This window comes from Anas platyrhynchos, chromosome 15 (genome assembly GCF_047663525.1).
Source record: "Anas platyrhynchos isolate ZD024472 breed Pekin duck chromosome 15, IASCAAS_PekinDuck_T2T, whole genome shotgun sequence".
NCBI classification, from domain to species: domain Eukaryota; kingdom Metazoa; phylum Chordata; class Aves; order Anseriformes; family Anatidae; genus Anas; species Anas platyrhynchos.
The window spans coordinates 8394071-8416062 of record NC_092601.1 but is presented as its reverse complement, the minus strand read 5'-3'; the positions used below and the strand labels follow the sequence as shown (position 1 = coordinate 8416062).

The window sequence follows — 21992 nt, the reverse complement described above, 5'->3', positions numbered from 1 at the left end:
CTTTGCATGACCTTTCTCTGTTGCTTGTGGATCACTGCATAGGACACTCAGCGTGCACCACTAGGGCTGTGTTCCCCTGCCCAGGATGGAGACCCCACACCCTGCTCTAGCACAACAGGAGGGCTCATGGCTTTTCCATGAGGCATTAGAGGCTGGCTCGTGATCTCCAGCAGGATACAGTGATGCTGAGTGACTGAAGTCCTACCTCTGTCATCATTGTTTCAGGGCAGACAGGGCCCTGAGGCCAGCTCTGCCCCAAGTCTGTGTGGAACCCTAAGCTAAATGTTACCTGAAGTACCAAAAGGAGACAGCAATCAACAATCACAAGCAGGCTCACAAACCCTGGAGCTCCAGGAAATATGGGGTTAACAACAACCTGAAAGCCATTTATAGATCTGTATGCACGTACACAGACCTAGCTATACGAAAACACTTCCGTGCTGGAAGTGTCAAATACCCAGAGGGTGCATTTCCCCTGGCACTGGGGGTGGCTGCTGCAAGCACTGCTGCTCACGCCTGATACAAGAAGCTGTAAAGCAAACCACAGCTCCCCTAAATCCTGGCGGGCTGTGTTGGAAGGCTAGGTGGCAGTGCTGCCTGAAGAGCCTCTGGCTCTGTACACGTGATTTAGTGCATCAGCTTCCCCCTTCAGCCTAGGGTATAGAAAATAACAGAAAACTGGTCCAAACTCAGAGACTGTGCCCAGTCACACAAGAAATCTCCCTCACAGGTCAAAGGCATCTCTTTCAGCATGCAGGGAGGACCAGAGTGGATTCCCTGAATACCACAAAATAATGCTTTCAGATCAGGTCCTAAAATCAGGACATTTCAGCCCTTGGGAGAAGGAATGGGGCAAGCACATACACTTTTTCCCTGGCTGTCACAGGACCACCCTACTGGATTTGCAGTAGGTATCTAGCACTAAGAACACCATCTTCTGTGTCTTTCTTTGAAGTGAGGTGCAAAATGCTGATTAACTTTATAATTACGGGTGCAAAGAAAGGTCCTAACTGGCAGCCAGTTCAGCTCAAGCCTATACAATTCAGTGCATTTCAGCTCGTCACAGCACCCACATATGTCCTGTTAACTACATAAAAGTTGTGGAGTGTGTACCTGTGAAGTTTAGGCTCATTCCAACAGGACATTTTAAGTTCTAAGCTCTGCTGACAGGTGTCAGAGAATCGAAGAGATGAAAAATCTCTTGGTTTTTCAAGTAACTCACGTGCATTCCTTCCTTCAGTGCAATAATGGAGGGGTTGGACCTGACTGTAGACTTCAGATGGAGGGAAAGCAAAGTACTTCGGTGATGTGAAGAAAAGAGAAGGGCAAGAGAACAGCCTGGGCTCTTGCCTGCCCTGATGAACACACACCAGAATGAACTCTTCTAATCAAGCACTGATTTCTGCTCCTGTGAAGACAAACCATGACACTAAAGCAGAGCTAAAGGGAAGGAGGGAACACACTACAAAAACTCCAGCTTTTGCTTTCATCTGAGTACCTTCACTGGTGGCACCAGTTAAACCCACCGACCTTCCCAGCACACTTCTGCGAGCAGCAGACTACCAAAGCCTGGATGTCTGCAGGCTCATGCTCATGTCCCAACACCACCACGGCCCTATACTAACCCTCAGCTCCTACCACATACCTTGTGATCCTCTGGCTCCTGCACACATCTCTTATTCCTTAACAGGTTAACTGAGTATCTCCATTACGTATTCTCCTAACATCTCCTTATTTTTTTCCCTAAAGCGTGAAGGAATTTAAAATCCAGACATCCTTACCACTCTTCACTGGAACTGGCCATGTATCCTAAAAGTTCTTCAGGGAGGGGTAGACAAAGGGGGCAATCACTTGAGCTTGCTCCTACAGAAAATCAGGCTAAAACCAGTAAATAATTAAGTACGGAAAATACACCTATTCCTGATACAAGTAGGAATGTTTTCTTAAATAAAAAAAATGCAAAGGAGACCTCTTCTGCCAGGAGAACAGCGTTGCACACCAGTCAAATTCTACTGATTTTTGGGTTTGGACATGTGTTCTCTTGGTGACCTGTGATACATGACGAAAGGCAAGCAGAGGAACAAAAGGAAGCGACAGTGCCCAACTTCTGGCCATTTGAGTGCCTAAAGCTCAGTCTGCCCCAGAAGCACCAGTATAATTAAAGGACTAATTTCGTACGGATTTAATTACAGCACAGTCTCACACAGTTGCTCTCAGGACACTCAAGCACGGTGCACTTAAGTCTGAGAACAATTCCCATTGACACAGCTGAAATGCTAAGAGATGCTGCATGGAAGGCAGGCTTTGAGGATCCCTTCAGTAGTTTCCCAGTTTTAACTTCACTCCTTTAGTTCTGCTGGCACTGCTCTTTGTAGAGACAAGCCCTTGATTAAGTAAAGGGTATGCTTAGGATAAACAGATTTAAGCCAGTTTTAAAATCAATTTAAATGTGTTCCCAGAGCAGCTTTTCATCCAGCTTTATTAAGCCAAAAAATCTGTTTGGACATAATAAAATGCAGGGAAATCAGGCACACAATGCTCACTGGAGTGAGACTTCTGGCACTGCAGCACATGAGGGCCAGTTCTAATGCAATTATGGAAATAACAGCACTCCACATTACTGTGATTCTCATTACGGATAAACTGCTCATACTTTGCGAGTCACAGGACTGGCAATCCAGGTTTAATTTTCAAGTTTAATGAACATTATTTACCAACTCCTGAATTCATGCTGACGAGCGCTTTTCAGATGGCAGGATATTAGTTCCTGGCCTGAATGCTCTCCAAAGTTTTTATTTCAAGGTGCCTCCTGGTCCTGCTGCTAGAGGGTCAGAAGTCGTTGTCGCTTTCCTCTAGAGGCTCTGGCTTCTTTGCTCGCTGACTGGATTTGCTTGGGGAGATTTCCATGCTGTCATCTTCCACATCCTCTTCCTCCTCTTCATCTTCATCATCATCCAGGTCAATCTCGCTATCCCCCGACTCCTCCTGCAGGGAAGCACACCGAGTCCATGACCAGTTCAGCTCTCAGGTGGCGAGGCACCTCTGCCAGCTCAGAAGTTAAGGCTGGTGCCTCTGGCTGACATCGAGCTGCTTCCTCCCCTACGCCTGGGGCCATGGGGACGGCCATTTATTTGTCTAGACTGCTACGGATCCAGACTTGGACTTGCCCTGGACAGCAGCAGATTCTGCCAGAGGTTTTGTTCTAGCCCACAGCTCCAGCTGCTGCCTTTTAGAATAACAATAGGCCAGAGCTCAGCTGCCTCTGGGAGCTAAATGCCCACACGGCTCCACCAGCAGCTCCCCGCCTTGCTAGACACTGGCTGCTCCAGTCGATTGACAACAAACATCCTTCCTCGCTTCATGGGGCTGACAAAAATGAACTTCCTGACTTCTCCTCAATCCATGGTATTAAAGGCCTCGCAGAGTGTTTAATTTCGAAGTGGTACCTACTGTGAGACCGAAGAATCAAGGCCTAGTGGAAGAAAAACTGCAGAAGAAACCCACCTGTGCCTTGGTGATGATCTTGAGCTTGCCTGGCTGGGCTGGGGCAGATCTCCCCTTGGAGAACCAGAGCAGAAAGGAGAGGCAGAGCAGGAAAAAAAAAAAAAAAGTACAAGAACGTAAAAGAAAAAAATAAAATAACCAGAATGGGAGCAGGAGGGAAGGTGGCAAAGGCAGGTACAGCTGGGGCATCATGTGCCACGTCTGAGAACTGGTTGTTATACTGCAAATGACATGGAGAATACAACCAAAGGGGGGGAAACTGAGCCTAAACTAGAAAGCACAAGGAGGTGCCCAGAGACCTGCTCACCAAAAGGAGGCATGCAGGTGGTCCTGCCTGAATCGTGTGCTGCAGGAAAGCAGCTGCCCTGTATGGGAGGGGAGCTAGAAGCAGGGAAAGGCAGAAGAGCTGCCTGGACTGGGTTCATGTCCCCATCCCATGTGGGGCAGCAGTCACCTTCAGTTCGAGTGCTCACCTTGTCTTCCCAGACTCAAGGGCAGCTCTGCCAGGTGATGGGGTCAGTGACTGGACCCCAGCTGTGCTGCTGCAGGAGATGCCCTGCTCCACACACAGGAGAAACCCACAAGCAAAGGTGGGGTGCCCCGTGCAGTGGGTGCAGGCTCATTGGTACGGCTCAGGGGCTCATCGGATAGGAGAAGGGAAGGAAAGGGGAGCCACACAAGCAAAGAAGTGCCAGAAGCCAGCTCCCGTGGAGGCTGAAGTCTGCTCTCTTCTCAAACCCAGAGCCTGATCAGCTCCTAACCAGCCTCACTAGTTTTGTTTCCTGACCTCAGACACAGAAGCCTGCAGGAGTCCCCCTAGCAAGCTTCTCAGCCCTGGTGCCTGCTGAGATGCAGAACTAAGAGGGCAGAGCCCTAAGACAACCAGCCTGGCTGCAGCTGAGGCAACGAGAGGCTTTCCTTTCCACACCTGATGTGCCAACAGGGAGACACGGGAGAAGGCTGTGAGCAGGACATGGTAAAAAACAGCACAAGGGAAATCCAAAGGGCGGAGAAATTACAGAGGATGATTATTCATAGACAAAGCTGGCCATGACTTGGTAAAGAACAACCAGGCAGCACTGGGACTGAAGTCACAGCATCTTCACCTACGGCACTGGCACTCCTGACCCTACCCAGAACTGGGTCTGAGTGCCAAGGGCATACCTCACTCCCCAGAAAGCAACGAACAGCTCTCTACATCCATTCTGGCAGAAACAAACAGCAGAGCACAGTCTGTAAGCTGCTTTCCAGAGAAAAAAGCGAGGACAAACAAGGTGAAGGCAGCTCGTCCCTCTCTGGCAGGGCACTTAACTCCCTTATCGCTATGGTGCCTCCGAGTCCCTACAACGACCACTTAACAGGGGCATTTTTCCTTTTCTGAACCTACCTGCAGGAGAAATAGCCTGCCCAGAGCTCTGCACTGCTAAGCTAGCAGCATCAGACAACCATGGCAAACGGCTTTTGTATTTGGTGGCAAAAATCAGGAGTCCCCACCTATCCTTACATCCCCCCAGGCTCATCGGAGGGCTCTGTGGCAGGCAGTGCTGGGGATTTGGCTGGGAGGACAGCGGCGCTGACCCTGCCTGTGCCCACGCTCCCAGAGCTCACGTGTTACTGCAGGCACAGGCTGCTGTGCTCTGAGCCCACCAGAGCTCTGAGATGCAAAAGATGGCCCAAAGCCTCAGACGCCTGGGTCGCAGGGCTGAGCTCTGTACCCCTGCACCACCCAACATCTCTGCTCCAGTGCAGATCTGCAGTGCAGCCTGGGCTAGCTCACAGCTGACCACTAACCTCAGCTTCCTGCTCCAAGCCAGCACTTTGCTGCTTCCCCAGGGCCTGGAGCCTAGCTTTTGTGAAGGGATTTCTGAAAGAGCGCGTTCTTTGTTTCAGAGAGGCTGAATTTCCATGCCATGAAGGCAGCACTGAGAGCCTGATAATGCCCCAGTGGCACAGTGATGTCTGAACTCCTGGCACGCCTCCTCATCCAGACAGGCAACACGGGGTGAGGTGTCTGCTGGATGGTGAGACAGAAAGGCTCCACACTAGTAAATTAATAGCATGGGATCAAACGTGAGTTCACAGTCATCACAGTTTTTAAGTGTTTGTCCCACTTCCTTACACAGTTTTGGCCTGTGCCAGCGAGCACTCTCCCAGACAAAGTTCCAGCATCACCTTGGGAACAGGACAGCCCCTCTGATCCCTGCTGGCAGCTTGGATACAGGCACCTTTTGGGGATGGCGGGGAGAGCTTACGGCATGGATGCACGCCATATCAGAGCAGCTGGCTTCAGGACCAGAGGCTCTGTCTTACTTCTTTGTTCAAATGTAGCCACTTAAGAGTGTCCAGAGGCACAGAAAGATCATCCATGTGCCAAAGGCTAAGCAGAGCAGTCAGTAACTGCCTGCTGTACCAACCTGGGCATGCCTGCTTAGCTACCATCTATTCACCAGGTCAGCCTCATCCAGATGCCAAGCCAGGAGACAGCTTCACCTGCAGGACCAATGCTTGAGATGCTGCGTGGTAGCACAGGTCGGTGAGAGGGCTCCAGGGAGCATGACCTCGAGCAAATGAGGGGACTCAGATCAACACATCTAACTCCTATTACGTTGCACTGATCCCTCCTCCCAGCCACCTGCCCCCACGGCTCAGCAAAACAGCATCACTGGACCCTGTGTGCCGCTATTGACATGTTCTGGCTGAGGTGAAAGCACAGGGCAATGCGCAGGGACTCTAAGAGCAAAAGAACAATGGGAAAGTATGCGTGTGTGCAGATAAAGGGAGAGCAGCCAGCTGGAGGGAAAGAGGGGAAAAGCAGGCCTGTGGCATGAAGATTGAGCGGATATAAATCTGTTTCTCTAGCTAAGGAGAGGGCTGTCATTCTAAAGCACTGCTGGAGAAGCCCTGCAGGTGCGTGGGATGGTTACTTACTTCATCCTCTGTGTCTCCACCTTGCATCGTTCCCACGATCCGCGTGCCAGTTCTTCCTGCAGAGCAAAGAGAGTCACCATAAAGCTGGCTCATGGTTAGCACGGAGGGAGAGCGAAAGATGAAGTTCAGGGTTTCCTTTTAGAGAAGCAACCAAATGGCAGCGGGAGGATGAGATCCCAGCACATGTAAGGCCACCCCGCTTGGTAAGCCTCACAACTGGGAAGAAGGTGGAGAGGGTGAGGCTGACAGGGATTGCAGTCAAGACTGTACTCCCAGGGCTACCTGATACTGCTAGGCTACAGCATGCAATAGGCTGAAGAAAAGCACTAACTGGATGCCTGGTTAACAGCCCTGCTGTGGCCATCCCATTTCTCCACCTCGTGCCACCACTAGTTTTCTCTATGACAGACAGATACAGGATTTTCTCCAATCTAGAGAAAATCTTTTTTTTTTTTTTAAGCATGAGAACAACACAACTTTAAAACGTATCCTGTAAACCTCCTTTGCACCTCCCCAAGTACAAAGTACCCTTTTGCAGGTTGATTTGGGCTAGTTATAGCAAACAGCTGGCTAACTCAGCCAGAAACCACCAAACAACCCTTGCTGTGTCAAGACAGATAATTTAAAGGATCCTATATCTTCAAATAAAAAATATCAATCTGGTTGCTGACAACACAGGCAGTGGAGATGGAATTATAAGATGACTCCTGGACAGAGCTTTAGATTCTCAAGCTTTAGAGACTGATATACGTAGCCTTACTACATAAATTCAGAGGTGGTTGCAGCTGATGTCATTAAATGACAATAAAATGACGTTTGCTCAGCCTACAAATGGGACCAAGAGTTTAACTGCAATTTTCTTCCATAGAAAATTCAGCATAAAGTGCTAGATAGGGATTTACTACCTCAAAGCAGAAAGCAGCGGAGAGTTCCTAAAATTTACTGATAAGACAAAGCTGAGAGAGATCCCGAAGAGAACCAGACTATCAAACGAGCAGAGCAGATGAAATAGGACAGTTCAAAAACGCCAAGGAAAGAGCCTGGAGAATGCTAACAAAGTCTACGAGATGTTGCTTTTCCACCAGCAGATACAGGAAGGGCATCTTACTGGCATCCAACTGCGTACAGCTGGAGGAAGAAGAGGACCAGGTGCTGCCCTGACTTTGATGCTTACATGGGTTTAAGCTGGGAGGACCTCTTTGAACTAGTGCCTGTGGGATCAGCAGCATTAGATCCCATGGCACAGCACTGGGATGCTCACAGAAGACACCACGACATGCAGAGAGCCTGGAGCTTCAGGCTGTGTAATATCCTGTAGTCTAAGCAGGAGAGAAGGCAGATTTTCCATGTTACCAGAAGAGCTTCTGTGACAGAGGCAGGAGCCTCATTTCACCGTTCCAATATTAAACCCCAAGTCTCTGCGTGTAGGAGCAAGAGAAGCGACAGATGGCCACGGTGAATTTCCTTGCGTGCTGGAGGGGAGGCAGGAAACAGAGGCGTTGCCTGCACGCAACAGGGAGGGCTGGCAGGTACGGGGGTGTTTGGCACTTGAAATGTACTGGGTTCAATTTAGCTGGGCTCAGCTTGCCGCAGCATTAGTGCTGCACCACTCTGGCCACAGAGGCTCACGCAGCTTCCAGGCGGGTGAAAGCCTGTTATGTTTACTTACAGATAATGTGAATTCAGCTGGGACAGGCTGTACAAAGTGATAATTAGGTAAAATGCTAGTAATGAACAGACTGCAATTCACTGCACCTTTGGATTCAAATCTAATCTCAGCGCATCGCCATGGTTTACAGCCAGCGAGCTATCAAAGATCAGGAGTGATTGTGCATCCATGATTTTATCCCATGAGCATTTGCCATTTTTCCTCTGCGTGTGATGCCTGCCATTGTACTGCCCTGCGCAGCTGCCTACAATGGATCCCCAGGACCAGAGTGATTTACATCTTCTTACTCAGCAGTAGGTATATGCTAACCCTGTTCCTGACAACAAGAAGTGACACTTAACCCGAGAGGTTAGGACAAGCTGCCACGAGGGGAAGGCAGATTTGCAGCTGAGACATTTTGCCTCCAATCTGGAGATCTACCTTCAGTCTTCCAATCTTAATGCAAATTTCCAGGGTGAGCTCCCTTCCCTCTGGCTTCCCCTCCTTGCACAGAAAGTGAGGATAAATCTTTTCCCTGATCTTTCTGATTCGTGCACCCTTTGGGTTCTGCCCTCTTATGTGTGAGTGTAGCCCTTAGCAGAAGACCCTGATCTCAGCAGCATTTTCCAGACACTGCCAAAATAAAATGATTTATGAAGCACACTGCAGTTGCTGCTCATGCTTCTGTTTCTCACACTGCCCATGGAAAAGAAACTTGCTTGGAAGTAAGTCACCTGTCTCAACCCCACCATGTCGGACCCACAGCCCTCCTTCTCCACTAGGTCCAGTGGCCATAAGACAGGCTGAAAGCACAGGGACACCTGCAAGCACTTCCCTTTGATGGCACAATAGGTGCAGCTGGAGATAGCTCTGTTGGGAGAAAATGATGAGATGGAGGGAAGGAACTCTATTTTGAGTTAAGACAAACTCACTTCCATGAATTCCAAACTGCAGCACCTTTTTGGTGTGTCCAAAACCACCTGACTCTTCTCTCCCCAGCCACACGAGCACATCCAGCAGCTAGCCACACTGGTAAACCTAAAGACTTTGCAGACTCGTTTCTGGAGGATGGGAATTTACATAGATCCACACAGAAATACACTAAGATCAGAAGAGCAGCTCTACTGGCTTTCCTCCTCCCCAGACGAGTTTCCTCTGAGCACCGCAGTCAGACCCAGCGGTTCCTGAAATAGCACTGACTTTTTCCCTTCTGCTTGACCTGAAGAGGCAAGGAAAAAGCGACTAACCCGATTCTCCAAAATCACTTTGAAGTGTTTGCAATTAGAACTCACACTTCTTTATTAGACAAGGATATTCACCCCAGAAGCACAAGGATCCACAGCATGACATGGACATAAAGCCCCAGTCGGATTATAATTGCACTTTGTGGTGTTCTCAAGGGAGGAATTTTTAACGTTCATGGAGAATCAGACCAGGTTGGCAGAGTCCTCTGAGGTGCTTTGAGAGCAGGTGCATTTGTGAAATTGTTCTCCTCAACTTCATACCTTATCAAACAGTGGGAGAAGTTGACTCCTGCCCGTGCACAGCCAAATGCCTTTCTGCAAGACCCGTTCTTCACGCCTCAGCCTTCTCCCTCTGCCACCACCACAGTACGTGCAAAATCCAGACCCGCTCATCTCCTGCCTTTCACAGACTTGGGATCAAGGTCTGTTTGCAAACACATGCAACGAGAGGCCTGCAAACGCCTGGCTTTGTGAAGAGCTGTCAGGAAGAGAGCAGTCTGACCAGGTCAGAAGGGAGTTTTGGTTCTGTTGCTGTGTATCTCCTGTTAACTGCCAAAGAATCAGAGGGGGATTTTCAGAAGAGCTCTGGGGTTACAGACAAGAATCACGAACCTTCAACAGAAGGGAGAAGTAAGAAGAGCTCAATGCCCAGCAGAGCTGGTGTCAAGGCTGCTGTTCGCCCCGACTCGCCTTTCTGTGATATGTGTGTGTGTGTGCACGTTTATCTCCTTTTAGTGCAAGCATCAAACTCTTATTTTCTACTCTGAAACTGTGAGATGCAGAATGCCCGCAAGCCTTGCTGAGTATTTGAACTGCAGATTCCCGGTACTTTTGAGAGCTGTTGGGACATTTGGAGGGACACTGACAGCTTCTTGGGTCTGTGGCTGAAGTCTGCATGTGCAACAGACCCTTGGCAAATCCTTCTTAGTGACACTTTAGTTACCAAGCGTGGCATGACTCTGAACAAGACGTTTTCTTCTGTTCATTTCTTTCTTTCCCACAACACAAGCTCCAGTGCCTCTGACTGCAGCAGCAGGGAGATCCTGGCTGCTACTTCTGAACACTGGGGAGAACAGTCAAGTGGGAGACCACATCCTACAGTAAGCTGCATGCCAGTAAGAGGCAGCTGTCCCTATGGAAGAAGCTGAGAGATCAGGGATGGACTCACACAACAGAAGACAGATTAATTATTTAACATACGTTTTTAAAAATCAGACAGGTGACATCCACAGGAGCTCAATGTGAACAAGACATCAAACAAGGACCAGGCAGCTGTTGTACATTCATAATTGAATCCCTCAATTCCCCCTCATATTGATGGCAAGCCTACAGTTCCTAGGCACTGAGGAGGTTAGAGGGAAGTAAAGCATCCTTGAAATTCAGTAGCAGAAGCCTGACCACGGTCATGAGCTGGGGAGAGAATTGCCACAAGAGGAGTCTGACCATTTCCTTATGTGAGAACAGATAAGGACTTCCTTGGTTTTCAGCTTGTGTGCTGTAAGGAGGGATTAGGAAACAGGACTGGGCAAGGCCTGGGAGGATTTCTTGCTACTCTGTCAAAGCTCCCATTCTCCCTAAAGGACTGAAAATGTGAGGGCTGATTCACCCACTGGAGCCTTGCCCCCAGTACGCAGGGTATCCTTAGCCCTTGTCCCATGCCTGCTAGCCAGTTCTACTTAATTATCACCAACAAAAGCTTAAGAAGAAAAGTAGGACAGGGAGACTAAACATTATCATTTAAAAACACCAAATATCTGGCACAAAAGCATCATTGGCATGCTTCAGGCGTGCTGCTCTGTGCACACTGCCTCCCTGAGGTTCATCTGTACGGGACCAGGGATCCGCACGTGCCCGGCTGCAGCACAGGCACAGCTGGCAATGGCAAACCAGCCCCTGTCCACGGGGACCCGGGGCCACGCTCCCTGCCTGTCCCCAAACTCATCTCTGGTTTGATTGCTGTCTATTTGGTTCTGCTTCCTTCAGTGAGACGTAGCTGGCTTTCTTAATAAAACCCCTCTGTTCTCATCTGCTGTCCTTGCTACGTTAAGCTGCAGGTTTTCACAGGCTCACATTTTATCCCTTCCCTGGCAAGTAGTGTTGCTAACCTGGCTGCCAGGACTTTATTACCACATTGATCCTCTGGGGCAGTTCTGGGAAGGTAAGAGGCTCCAAGAGAGCTGTTCTCACTGTTTCACCATGAACTGATTGTTTAGAAAGTAAAATTCAGCATTTGATAAAGGTGCCTTACAATAAAGACCGAATGGAGCTGGAATTGTAATCGTCTTGACAGCAGAACAGTCTCCGTAGTCCTAACAGGACAAAAATGCCCCTCGACGCCAACATCACAAAAGGAAACATAAGAGACAGAACAACTGGTTAACTGGGTTTTGGGAGCTGAAAGATCCTGGCAGTGGGGAATAGAGGATAATTTACTATATGGGCACGGTCCCACTGTTTTGCAAGCACTAATCACTTCTGTTTCATTCAGTAGCGTTTCCACTGCCTACCTTGTTCCAAGCACAGCGTGTGCCAGTCTGCCATGGCTCACACAGTCAGCCAGTGCAGCCTCTGGGAAGAGGAAAGATCCTGAATTTGTTCATGATTCCACAAAGCGTTTCAGAACTCTGGATGAATGAGAGTGAAAAGATGGATCTGCACATGTAACCACAGCATCACTGCAAAATCCACCACTTTGGGTAGCATGGGTAATAAAAAAAACACTTTAGTTCAAGGGGAGACCAGACAGGTTCTTAGAATAAAACACCTACCAAAGGTTAGACCAAGTATGTGGAAACCAAACCCAGCTCAGGAAACCCTGATGGAGCTTGAACCAGTTTGAGAATGGGAGAGAACCCGAGGGAGGTTCTTGCAATCATCCTCAGGCATGTTCTTTCAGGCAGTGCTGGAAACAGGAGACCAAGCTACATGGACCTTATGCCTGCCCTGGCATGGTACCTTCTACCTGCCCAGGATGAAGTTTTGCATATTTCTCCCCAACATCTATACCATCTGCATGTGAACAACCATGCTGCTGCAGAACACTGCTCTATGGCCTGATTCAGGGAAGAGCTTTGTCTGCATTGCAGATGGCTAAGACCTTGCAACACTGCAAGAATTTCTTTTGCTTTGGCTCTCTGACAAAACAGTCTTATTTCAAACATAAACACTAACTCACAGTTTGACCTCAGGAAAGTTCAAGCATTTGCTATTTTATTTGTGTAACAGCCTCACTTATCTATTCCCAGGCAGAACAAAAGTGGATGTGAATTTTTATTTACGCTTACAATGTTCAAATTAAAAGATGCAGATGATAAATAAATGTATTCTTTCACTTATAAAAGCAAATGATTAGTGACATGTGAATTTATTACCATAAGCCACACCAAGGAGAGGGCTTGCCTTTAGCTGTGTTGACAAAGCTGGCTGTAGTGTCACAAAGCCAACAAGCCAGCATCTGCCAGATTGGTGACCATCCTTCTAGACATTCATTCTTACCCCTGTGCCTGTTCTCTCCTTGTACAGAAGCACCTCCTGGCTTCGCTGTATCAGTGAATCAGAGTGTAAATATCTTGAACTCGATGGAGATACAGGCTCCATAGCCCATTTTAACCTCCTTCCTAGCCTGCCTATTCCTCTTTGTACATGGGGAGTAAGGATTTGATTTTCTCTCTGTACCACAGGGGTTGGCAGTCTGTCATGTCTCCCCTAGCCAACACTCTTTTCTGCTCCACGGGAGACTAAATCCTATACTTTCAAGTCTTTTAATTGGCCAAAAGAATAACACCAGGAGCAATATTGTCAAAGCTGCATTTAGTTTGAATTTTACTGCATTTAGACAGACCTGCTGAAACGACTCGAGAAAGTGTGTTGATTTTCCTCATACTAAGTGGCCTAATAGGAGTGATTATGTCCCCCTATGAATCTTGCCTCTCTACTGACAAAGCACGCTAGAATATCTGCCCATCTATTACAGAGGGAGGAAGTCTCCTCTTACAATACTAATAACACGGAAATTGGAGATGTAAAACTGAATCACAGCAACTGCAGGAACTGACCACAGTGGACTACTTCTCCTTAGCAGAACAGATATGGCTCAGGAGCATCACTTGGTAAGAAGACACAATACTTCCAAATAAAGCAGTGGGAAGCTCTTGAATTGAGCCAAGGAAAAAAAAAGTGGTAATTAATAAAAATTATGTTCTTATTATGTTGTCTTAATTATTAAGTACATTTTAAATGCAAACTACCCGTGCTGAAGTACACATATAGATTCTCTCTGCATTTAAGGATGAATGGCCAGTGAATGCTCAAGCTCAACCTGCTAACGGAGCTGAAGAACCTGACATTAATCTCAGGACCTGACGTGTCTCCAGCGCTTCGGTTTGCCAGGCTCACGCAGTCAAACACAACCTCACCACTGATGTGACCAAAGGGGCCAATTACCACAAAAAAGAGGCAGACAGAGGTTGTCCTCGAGGCTAGAGCTGCTCCTCACTAAGTGTGCACTCTGGATAAGGCTGGACCTCCTGAAGGAAAGCCTGGCTGGTGTCTTGACATAGTCCAAGCTTTTTTTCCCCTATGTTCTGTACCAATAAGGAATCAGCAGGCCTCGGAGAGCTCATTTTACACCAGAGGCAGAGATATAGTGAGGCTGCGTTTCCTAAACAAACCATTTCGAAGCATCGCCAGCAGTATGCAGAGCCTGCTGTTAATCTCAGTGTAGATATAGCTAGAGCAACTAGGTGATTTGCCCAGGATGATGAGAAGTAACCTCAGCAAGGCAGAAAAGCAAGCTGATAATTCTTCCCTTAGCAGTCTAAGGGGTGTTTGTATCCATCTCTGCCAGCAGAGATTGCATGGGAGCACGGTAGGACTGAAGTGCTGTGAGTTACAGGGGGAGAATACAGCCTCACCCCTGGATGAACCATGGAAAAGGCACCTCAGGATCTATTTAAACATACAAGGAGTTGGTTCAGTAGTTCTGTTCATAGCAAGTGAGAGGCAAAAAGAGGACAGAGAGCTAAGGGAGACTTCCAAATTACAGAGACACTGAGTAAAGATTGGTATGGCCACTGGGTAGTCAGCAAACCACAATCAGACCATGCAAAAGCCAGAGGATAATCGTGTATCAGAAGTAGTTTACTAAAGACTAGGATGAGACCTACAAGAGCAAAGAAGCCATCTAAGCAGGATGGCAGAGGAAATATCTCAGGGATTTTGACTGCTTTCTTTAGGTTGGACAAGTTAAGGCTGTGTCTCCAGAAAATGCAATTAGCAATAAATTCATCCTAGGATAAAAAAACCTACTTGCAACAAGATCTACAGCTTTTATCATAAAACTTCCTCCTCCTGAAGCTGATGTTAAGAGCTGCCTAACTGCAGCCAGGACCTGTACCGCTGGGTTCTGATGCCTGCTGAGAGGGGGCATCACGGACAGTTACAGTCAGCTCTAAAGCTCTAAAAACCGAGTACAAACTTTTCTTTGAGAAACTGCACTGTAAAAATCATTAGTGAATATTATGGTATCTGGCACTTCCAAGACTTTCAACTTTTCAAATTTCTCAAGAGTTTTTGACTTTATGAAAAGTAGAGGAAATGGGGATAAAAATGTTTTTTTTGTTTGTTTGTTTTGTTTTGTTTTTTTGACTTGAGAACTTTAGCTTCTTGCTCTAGTCTCCATTAGAAAGGGGAGAGCAGAACTCTGCTCAGAAAGAAAACACATTTGCAGTCTATACAAGTAACACATTCTGGCAGAAGTAGTGGCACACGGTATTATCCACACTGGCACTTCATCCAGAGCCCAGAGAGGCTTTTGCTGATGGACAGAATCACTCACAGCTGACAAGAACGCCAGTGAGAAATAACCCGATTTTCTGCTTTCATTTTGCTTGACTGTAAACTGAGCAGAACATTTTTTTTTTCCACCTAAATGAAACACAGATCCTCAGACTGCTTCTGACCTGGAATCTATAGGAATCAGCAGCCAGGGGCTGAAGTTGCACTCTGCATGAACTGTGCCAGAAGCCGGGGGTCCTCCCCTGAATGAGGTAACTCAGGTGTGTCACACCCTTGACTGTGTCAGTGCAGGAGGCTTTACAGACCTACTAAATGTCCCATTTTGAAGATGACCCTACAGGAGATGATGTCTACACCTAGAAGGAAATAAATGCCTTGCAATGAGAAATCATATTTCTTTTCTAAGGCTTTGCACAAAGCTGCTTCTGAATCTGCAAAGCAATACTAAGAAAGGATTTTTCTCACTTTTTTTTTTCTTCAGTAAATCCTCCTTAATTCACTCCCCTGAAAGCACTGTATTTTCTCCATAAGACACTGTCCTCTTACAGCTCGCTTGAATGGAGCAGTGCCAATGTCCTTGAACAGGGTCTTTTATATTTAAGGTTACTCAGATGCTTTGAGCTTGTCCTTTTGAATCAAAGCAACTCAGGAAAGCTGAAGGTACCTTGCATTAGAGCCTCCATGGCCATGTGCCGCTTCATGATCTGCCCCTCTTCCACTTCACTATCAGAGCCTTCATCCTCTTGAATGTCTGCATCGGAATTATCATTATCTGGTTAAAACAAAAGCAGAAGATAAACATCATTAAAACAACCCGCAACAGCCCATAATAGCAGTTAGACGGAAGAGCTGCTAGTGCTCTCTACCTTTGTTCAAGTCCAAGATTAATTCAAAACGTGTTGGAAACAGGGCACTGTCTCTGCTGACAGGCGCAGGGGAATAGCCAGCTTCCCCAGCCTCGCTAAGGAAGGCATCCTTCCACATGTAAGTGCCAAAGAAGTTGAGATGAGCAGAGTGCACGATATAAACAATTGTCTTGAGGCCACCCCCAGGTCGTACCGTAAAGGCAGTGTCCTGAATGCACTCTCTGGGTATGAGCCGTATGTCCAGTCAGAAGGTGCTATCTCTGAAACTGATTTCAAAATAAAGATCTTTTAACAGCTTTTGGGAAGTGTGGGCTTATTACATCTTAGTCTTTTACTCTGCCGTAAGTAATATCCAAAAAAAAGTCCCCTTAGACTCTTTGCCTTTCACTTAGTCATAGGTTAGAAAAGCACAATGAGACATCTCCAGATAAATGAAAGTTGTTAGAGCTAAACCCAAGATTTCTAGAAAAACAGGACTTGGAAGAGAGCACGGAGTTCCCAAGATGCAGGAACTTCAAGTATTTTCATAACCTGCCCTTGTTTCCTTCCTCCCACCCAAACTAAAGCCGAGTCCCTGACAGCAATCCCCCCCACACTTAATTACACATGTCTGAGGTGAAAATGGAAATAACTACTTCAATTATGATTAGTAACGAGCTGACATGTCTTTGCAATATTTAATTATCAGACAATATACGATATATTACTTTTTTTCCCCCCCATAATCTTTTTTATTGCAGTATTAAGGTAATAACTAAACAACACGGGATATATTTGATACCCTGGTAAGACTATGAGGCTCCGCGACCATTAGCTACAATTTCTGCTCGTGTTGCACCTTCTTCCTTGGCAAGTGATGGAATGACTGCTGTGGGAGCTGAAGACTGCTTCTGTTTCCCGATATTCAGGGAAGCCAGGTTTTGTTCAAGCAGACCCCTCTGGAAGACCCATGTGTAGCCTGAATGAAGGATTCAGATTTGTGCTGTTGAAGAGCAAGATTACCTCATCTGCCAGGGCTCTCACTGCTACGTCTGAAATGCTCTTTTTCATTTTAGACTTCTTTTTTGCCCCTTCTTTGAGCAAGGATTCCTCTCTTGCAGATTTTGTCACACGTGCTCCTCCTGTTCTGCAGCACCACCAGCCAGAGCAGAGGATGCTGCTGAGGGCCCTCCTGCCTGCTCTGCCAGACCAGGGCAGATTCTTCCCCATTAGCACCTTTTTCTCACTCTCCTGAGCACGAGCTGACAGCTGAAACCTGGACTAATGGATCCGGTGCTCTCTGGTGGCAACCTGAAGTGACAAACCCAGTTAACACCACTTTGGGGACAGGACTCAGAGCCTTCACCCTGCAGAGGCACAGCGATGCGATTCTGCTTGGGACATGGGCACTGCTGTAACACACAGGGCTTTAATTTCACATTTCACTTTTCTAGAAACCATTTTTTAAACCATTGGTAGCATCAGACTCTCAGATACAACACGTAAAACACATTTCCCTTCAGACAGAACAGTGGTAAGATGACAAGGAGGACAGAATTGAACCTGCCAGCATCCCTCTGCTGCCCGTAGAGGTCCCCTCTCCCCTAACCAGCCGTGCTGATGGTTTAATGCTCTCCTGAACCACCCTGCTGCTGCCTGCAGCACATTTCCGTGCTCTCCAGCCATTTCTGACCCATTTCAACTTGCAAAAAAGGAAGATCAGCTCATCATATAATTCCCCACAGTATCTTGCTGCTGGAATTGGGACTGGCAGTAAGATCGCACGGCAAACAGTGCCTTGGGACAGAATTGATACCTACTGCGGAGACAGAATCCATGGGTGGAGGGCCTCAAGCTGCTGCTTCAGGAAAGGAAATGGTTTAAACACAGCGTTTTTCTCTCCCAACCTCTTCTTTCACTCAGTTGCTCTGCTCCTCCTAATGCCCTCTATCTCACACTTACTTTTATCCCTCTCCCCCACTGACCCAGATGTTTTACCTCTCACCTGCCCGTGCTGGAGGTGCTCAGCCCACGCGAGGACACCACAGAGAGCCACTGGCACCCCCCAAAAAGCCTCAGCTTCACCTCTCCTCTTTCAAAGTGTGCTTTAACCAGTCAAGCCAACAGCAGCTGAAAGCCTAGCTTTTAATTACACCTTTAAAAATCCCAGATTACTTTTCAGTAAAAATGAAGAGAAAATCCATCAGGTGAGTTACTGGCATGCAAACACAGATTGCTATTCTTCCAGCTGAGCTAAGACCTTGAAACAAAGCTTGTTATGGGTTTTGGCAAGGGTCTGGACTTTCTTTGAACAGCCTGTCTGGAATTGTGCTGCACAGACCCCAACGTGAAGTTTTACCAGGCTGCTACAGTGAGCACACGCTGAAGGAACAGAAAGGCTGGAGCTGAAATACAAATTCAGCAACGACCTGTGCCTCTGAGCCTCCTGCCCACTGCCTGGACAGACACTGAGCACCCTTTTCACTTGCAAAAAAAAAATAAAATAAAAAATGCATTGCTCTAACCGAGCTTTCTGTGATGGGTGGCTCAGTGGCTCCTAGCACCACGCTCTTCAGCCCACAGGGCTGTAGAGGGCCAAAATGCCAAGGGCACAGAGCAGAGCATGTTGCTAAAAATTATTTATATATGGTGAAAACCAGCTGAGTACAGGTTTTATGGAAGGATGAAATAGCAAAGTAGTCTAATGTATGATCTGACCTACCTAGAGCATTACAGGACCCCTCCTCCACCCGGCATTTCTCATTGTACATGCCCAGGGTGTCCAGTTTCCAAAAAAAAACAAAACATCCTGGATCCTCAAAAAAGAGGTGACAATTCAAACTTTCACTTAACACACAGAAAGAAATCCTACAAGAGGTGACAACCACTAACTGTGTAATACTGCATAATAGAAATTACAGCACAACAGAAATGACAACGCCCCCATTCCGAGCACACAGGGAGAGTTTTTTATGGGGAAAATGTGGATTTCTCTCAGTGTCAATATAAAGCAATGAGAATAATAAAGCACACTACTTCCAATTCCCACATACTCGTACACGAAGTACAGAACACATTCTAATGTAGCTGGATTATGAGATTTGCATGGCTTTACATGAAGATTATTTAACTTTTAACAGTAAACTGCAACTCAGCAATCTATGTGCCCAAATTTAGGCTAATCCTGGCGGCTTACTGAAGCTGAAGGCTGGTATTTTAACACGCTCCTGTATTTTTACTATGGAAAGGTAATCAAAAGAAACACTCCATGAACTGCATTTGGCCCACTCCCTCACTGCTGGGATGTACTCTGCTGCACAGAGAATATTGGCAAAAGATCAGACCACCTGAGAGAGAATATACTGGGATTTGAAACTCTTGCCTTACATTTCAGTATTTCCATTTCATAAAGGTAGGCTTTAGTCAACTAAATTAGTTTCAATTAAACCAGTCCAGCCACAAAAAGTACATCCTGGTTATAGTTGAGAAACAGTGCTCTCAAAAGTGGTGTCATTTGTTCCAAAACACACCTGTTTCCAGAAAAAAAAAAAAAAGAAAAAAAAAAAGAAAAAAACAAGAGCAGATACCTGGACTGATAGAACTATATTTAAATGATTAAATTTGGGGTAATTTGCAAAGCTTGAAGGAAAAGCAGCATGATTTAATAACGTACCAGTGATTTCATTACAGGTTTGTTAGCTTGCATAAATATTCAAGTAAACGTATCCAACTGTAAAATAAGAAGGTAGTGGGGTGAAGATAATGAGCACAAAGGGCATAGTTTATTGATAAGAAGAAATAAATTTAGAATTAGATGTAAGTGTTGCTTCGCATGTTCTATTTTGTAATAAAAACCCCTGCTTTGAAAACAGGCCCTGGCTGCATGATTACTGTATTTAGGAAGATGTTGATTTTAGTGAAAAATGTCATAAGAAAACCAAGTGGGTACCAAGTGGGTAACCAACAGCCACTTGAGCCAAAATAAAATCCACTTAATAAATAGCATTAAATTTTAGAACAGGAAAAAAAAAAAAGGAGCGGATTAGGATTTTAATGTTACCAAGGGAGGAAAAATGTTCAGCTCCCACTTGAAAGGCTTGGTTCTACCAAAGCCATACTCATGTCTCACCAGCCTCAGAGAAACCAGTCATACAGTTCAGCCCGAACACTGACGTATTTGCAGCTCTGCAAATTTGAATGGAAAGAAACGCTTTGATGTATGCATTTCAGTAGGGAATATCCCAAACAGCACAAAACTGAGACCCTTTGTGTCATCTCAGAAAAAAGTCACGTTGGTCTACGAGCTCCCGAGCAAGGTCTGAGCACCTCTGGTCCTACTGACCTCAGCAGAAAGCACGGATGTTCAGACTTAACGTAGGATGTCTCATGTCTTAAACAGCACAGATAACTAACCACTGCCCAGGGAACCTGTAGGTCTCCATCACTTGAAATCGTGAAGAATAAATCTCCATTCAAACTGGGATTCGTAGCCTTGGCACAGGAACGAGTAGCTATTTGGCCCATTTTACAGAGGGGTTGCATTCAGCCACCATAACAAGTTTCTAATGATCTCAGAGGCCAAGAATCCATCGCAGTACTATTAACTTAGAACATGAATTTGCAATTATTTAATGAGCAAAACACAAGACAATTGTGGACAAATTCCAAGCATCTCTTACAAGATGGATGGGCTTAGCATGCTCCTGGTGAAGGTGCTGAGCATTAGCAATAGCAGCCAGGCACCCGTGGGGATTACCCAGCAACTCCCTGCCACACTTCAAATGTGACAATTACTGCCACAGGGCCTTTTGTTTATCACCTGTCAGACGTCAGAGCATCAGTTCTGGAGTGGAAAGAATAGAAGAGATTCAGTACATCACTGACCTGCAACAGCACCATGTGATTTGCTATCCAGAGCACAGCATCTATTTGCTCTGTTTAACTGAGCAAGACGCTGGATCTGGGCACATCCTGCTTGCCTGTCAAAAAAGAGTTAGCTCCACACGTAGAACTGGCCAAGAAAACACTTTGGTTGTGTACTGGGCAGAATTCAAGCTGTACAGGAGCATCGGTCAGTCCTGCTGCTGGGACATGAGGTTTGCTCAACACCACCAGAGAGCTGCACATCTCAGTGCTGCATGGCACGGGCACTTTTTCCTTCTACAGACCAAGCAAGAGCAGCCAGGGCTGGGCTGGCTGACTGCAGAGGCAAGCCAGGGAGTGGAACCTGCACTGAAAAATGCAATTTGACAGCAAATATTTTTGCAAACTGAAATCAAATGCTAGGCACAGATTTGGCCAAAAGAAATATAGGAAAGAGTTTGAAACCTTCTAAGGGTTTATTTTTATATATTGAAAATATATCTTCTTTTAAAATATGTATATATATTCTGCTTTTAAGTTCACAAAAAGAAAGAAAGAATGTGTATAAATGAAATAGGCTGATTAGTCTGAAAAAAATATATTTTAGCTTAGAAAAAAAATCACTAGTTACTTTTTTGCTCAGCAAACACATTATTTTTTTTCAACAATGGGAGAAGCTGAAAAAATGCCCTGAATTTCTGCAGTGGTCAGTGACCTTCGTAGCCCTCTCCTCTCGCACCAAATCATTATCAGAGCAACTCTTCATGTATCTACACCTGACAATAGTTCTATCAACAGTTTTCACAGTGCTCATCCAGCAGTGTCGAATATAATATTTTAAGAGGCACTGTTCCATTACCCACCACTACAGCAAGCCCCGAGTTTCAGGCAATTGGCATTTGTTACTTTGCACCAGCCTTGGATGTGCTACAAAGGCAGCACGCTGTGAAAAAACACCACATCCTAGATTGGTTTCTCTAACAGCATCTTATGTGAAATTAGGATTGCAAGAACACCACCAATTTACTTATCGCTCTTCACACACAAAAAAACATTTCTGTAGTGCTGCAAGTACTTCACTGCATATATTGTCATCATGCAAATACTGCTGAAAGCCTGAGCTGGATCTAGAGTTCAAGGTCTTTACATAATTTAAGAACAGTT

The 21992-nt window shown here is 46.3% G+C and overlaps 1 protein-coding gene across 7 annotated transcripts in view; it reads right to left on the bottom strand.

Annotated features, from left to right (window-relative positions):
• Nucleotides 1-2460: 2460 nt before the first annotated feature.
• CLUAP1 (clusterin associated protein 1) overlaps nt 2461-21992 on the bottom strand; it is a 79912-nt gene continuing 60380 nt past the window's right edge. For 4 of the 7 annotated variants that reach the window (XM_038186999.2, XM_027468783.3, XM_027468787.3 and 1 more), the window contains 4 exons: nt 15785-15892; nt 6433-6488; nt 3505-3558; nt 2461-2985 (listed from right to left, as the gene is read on the bottom strand). In XM_038186999.2, the coding sequence (XP_038042927.2) occupies nt 2830-2985; nt 3505-3558; nt 6433-6488; nt 15785-15892 (374 nt within the window). In that variant the 3' untranslated portion in view covers nt 2461-2829. Of the gene's footprint in view, nt 2986-3504; nt 3559-6432; nt 6489-15783; nt 15893-21992 lie in introns of those variants that run through there. The other 3 variants (XM_072023678.1, XM_027468785.3, XR_011803492.1) reach the window with 2 other exon arrangements.